General features: G+C 33.1%; 1 protein-coding gene across 1 annotated transcript; it reads left to right on the top strand.

Moving 5' to 3' along the window:
• Window positions 1-442: 442 nt before the first annotated feature.
• Window positions 443-2,439, top strand: LOC142220259 (uncharacterized). Its single transcript, XM_075289286.1, has 4 exons — window positions 443-577; window positions 639-913; window positions 1,435-2,126; window positions 2,190-2,439. Exons 2-4 carry the CDS (start codon window positions 654-656, stop codon window positions 2,384-2,386), a joined length of 1,149 nt encoding a protein of 382 aa, XP_075145401.1. The 5' UTR covers window positions 443-577; window positions 639-653; the 3' UTR covers window positions 2,387-2,439.
• Window positions 2,440-2,739: the final 300 nt, after the last annotated feature.

Below are 2,739 nucleotides of genomic sequence, written 5' to 3'. Positions count from 1 at the left end.
TTATCACTGAGTGCTGCCCAATTCTATGTTAAGCTCAATGACAAGGGACCTCCTTTTTATAGCCGAGTCCGAACGGCGTTCCATATTGCAGTGAAACCACTTAGAGAAGCTTTGAAACCCTCAGAAATGTCACCAGCATTACTGAGGTGGGATAATCCACCGCTGAAAAACTTTTTGGTGTTCGGTCGAAGCAGGAATCGAACCCACGACCTTGTGTATGCAAGGCGGACATGCTAACCATTGCACCACGGTGGCTCCCACACCACAGAAAGTGTATACTTTTCTTTCAAATAAACTTCCTTAAAGTAAAAAGCAAATGAGAAACGAACTAAAATTTCGTTTGGGAGGAAAGAATTATTTTTTTTGCGTGTATCATTCATTCATAAAAACTAGAGACTATATAACCCACTTGAGATTATATTTTATAAACGTTCACATTATTCGAAAAGTTGTCATTGTATATTCACATCTAAAAATGAGCTCTTATAATTCAGATGAACTGTAGGCTGCAGCTTGGATCGATGAAGATTTTTTAAAAAAAGTCCTAGCAACACACCATAACGATAAGGATGTGAAAGTAGTTTAGAATTAAATATTACATTAATACAAATTAATTATTGTTTTAATTTTTCTTTTAGATTTGTAAATATGATATGATACCAGCCAGCATGAAGGGTGATCATTATGCTAGTATTATGTTTCGTTGTAAAGTGGAATATTATATTTGTGCCGATGTTTCAGTGAAACATATGTCCTTCATTATTAAAACATTACCCTTGGAGGAAGGTATGAAACGTGAAATGTTAATGGAAACAAAATTATTTGAAACTGAAATTGCCATGTATACGGAAGTTTTACCCAGAATAGAGAAAATCCTATTGGAATCTGGTGAGCCAACAAAAATGTCAGCGGGGTAAGTAATTATATTTCGAGAAAACCGTCCCCAATGTTCAGATATTCGGAATGTCAAAACGCAACAATTTACTTTTCTTATAAAGAACTAAATTGAGATACTAAGGACTTAAATTCAATGTGTATTTGAACTTCTGACCAAAAACAATTACGTTGCAAAAATTTTAATTGATATGTTTTAGGGTTAATAAAATTATCTCGAAACGAAAAATTTTGCGATTCCGAATATCGGAACATAACCCGGTGTGTTGAAACTTGGCGAACCACCTTGGAGCCCGCCTTGAATATAAAGGGTGCTAGGTTCAATCTCAGTTTCGACTGAACGTCAAAAGTTTCTTAGTAATGAGAATCCTTAAATTTAACTTAGGGAACCGTACGCATCAATCGATCTTTTTGAGAGAGTACGTTTCATCAAATCCACCAAATTCAAATTCTGTTTCAGAAAATTTCAGATTTGCCATAGTTCATTTTTAGTTTTATGTTAATAAATTATTTGCTTTATATTCCAATTTTCAATTTCAGTATCATTTATCACTGCCTGGAACCTCACAAAGTTATTGTTCTAGAAGATCTTTGTCAATCAGGATATGATACAGTTAGAGGACGTTTTCTTACAGAGAATGAAATTAAAGCTGTATACAGTAAATTGGCCAAATTGCATGCTGTCTCATATGTGTTGGGTAAAAGTGAGAACCACGAGGTAGTAACAAAATATCAGGATGGCTTTATGAATTGCAGTGTTGCATTCCTTAAGGATTTATTGCCAAATGGTATGCGCAACTTATTAAATACGTTGGCCTCCCATGATGAGTTTTCATTATATTTCGAAAAAATTAAACTAATGCAACCCGAAATGGAAAAGGCATGTAAAGATCTCTTCAATGCCTACACCTTAAATAATGGGCAAGGAGATATTTTCGTTTTAAATCATGGTGATTTTCATATGAAAAATCTTATGTTTAAATTCAACCAAGACAATCAAATGGAAGATATTATAATGGTAGATTATCAGATTAGTTGTTTTGCTCCATCGATTATTGATCTAATATACTCGCAATATATGATGCTTAGTCCTGAATTGCGTAGAAGACGTAATGAATTTATGCAATATTATTTTTCGGAATTTCTCCAAGTCTTAAGGACAATTAATTATGAAGGTGCTATGCCTAAATATTCACAATTTCAAATGACCTCATTAAAATATAGACATTTTGGTAAGCTAAAGAGTGGAAGAAAAAAAAATCATTGAATCTTGTTTGAATTATATTTGCTTTCAGTTCTTTATTGTTTGGCTGTTATATACCCCATAATTTTGGATAATTTTTCAAAATCAGCGGAAGAGTTAAAGGATACTGATTTTAATGAATTGCTTGAAAATCCCGATGTAAGTGCTGCCAACTGTAACTCTCCGTTATTTATTAAGGAATTGCGGGAAATGATGCCAATATTAATGCAAGATGGATTTTTGGATTGAAGTTTGTTTTTACGTTTTATAAGGCATGTTCGATAAAAATAAACTTTTGATAATTTTATAATAATATTAATTATAAATTTTGCACTCAAAAAAAGTGAACTCTCTACTTCACTAAAGCCAATGCGACTTTATTTTAATTTAATTTAAAACAAGTATATATGGCCGTAAGTTCGACCAGGCCGAATCTTATGTACCCTCCACCATGGATTGCGTAGAAACTTCTACGAAAGACTGTCATCCACAATCGAATTACTTGGGTTGTGGTATCTTAAAACTTCTTAGCATCGTTTTCTAAATTGTGAGTTAGGCCATACGTGGTATATATTAGACCAAAAAGTTATGTATAGGTAAGT

Source organism: Haematobia irritans, chromosome 1 (genome assembly GCF_050003625.1).
Source record: "Haematobia irritans isolate KBUSLIRL chromosome 1, ASM5000362v1, whole genome shotgun sequence".
Classification (NCBI taxonomy): domain Eukaryota; kingdom Metazoa; phylum Arthropoda; class Insecta; order Diptera; family Muscidae; genus Haematobia; species Haematobia irritans.
This window is presented reverse-complemented; position numbering and strand designations above follow the sequence as displayed.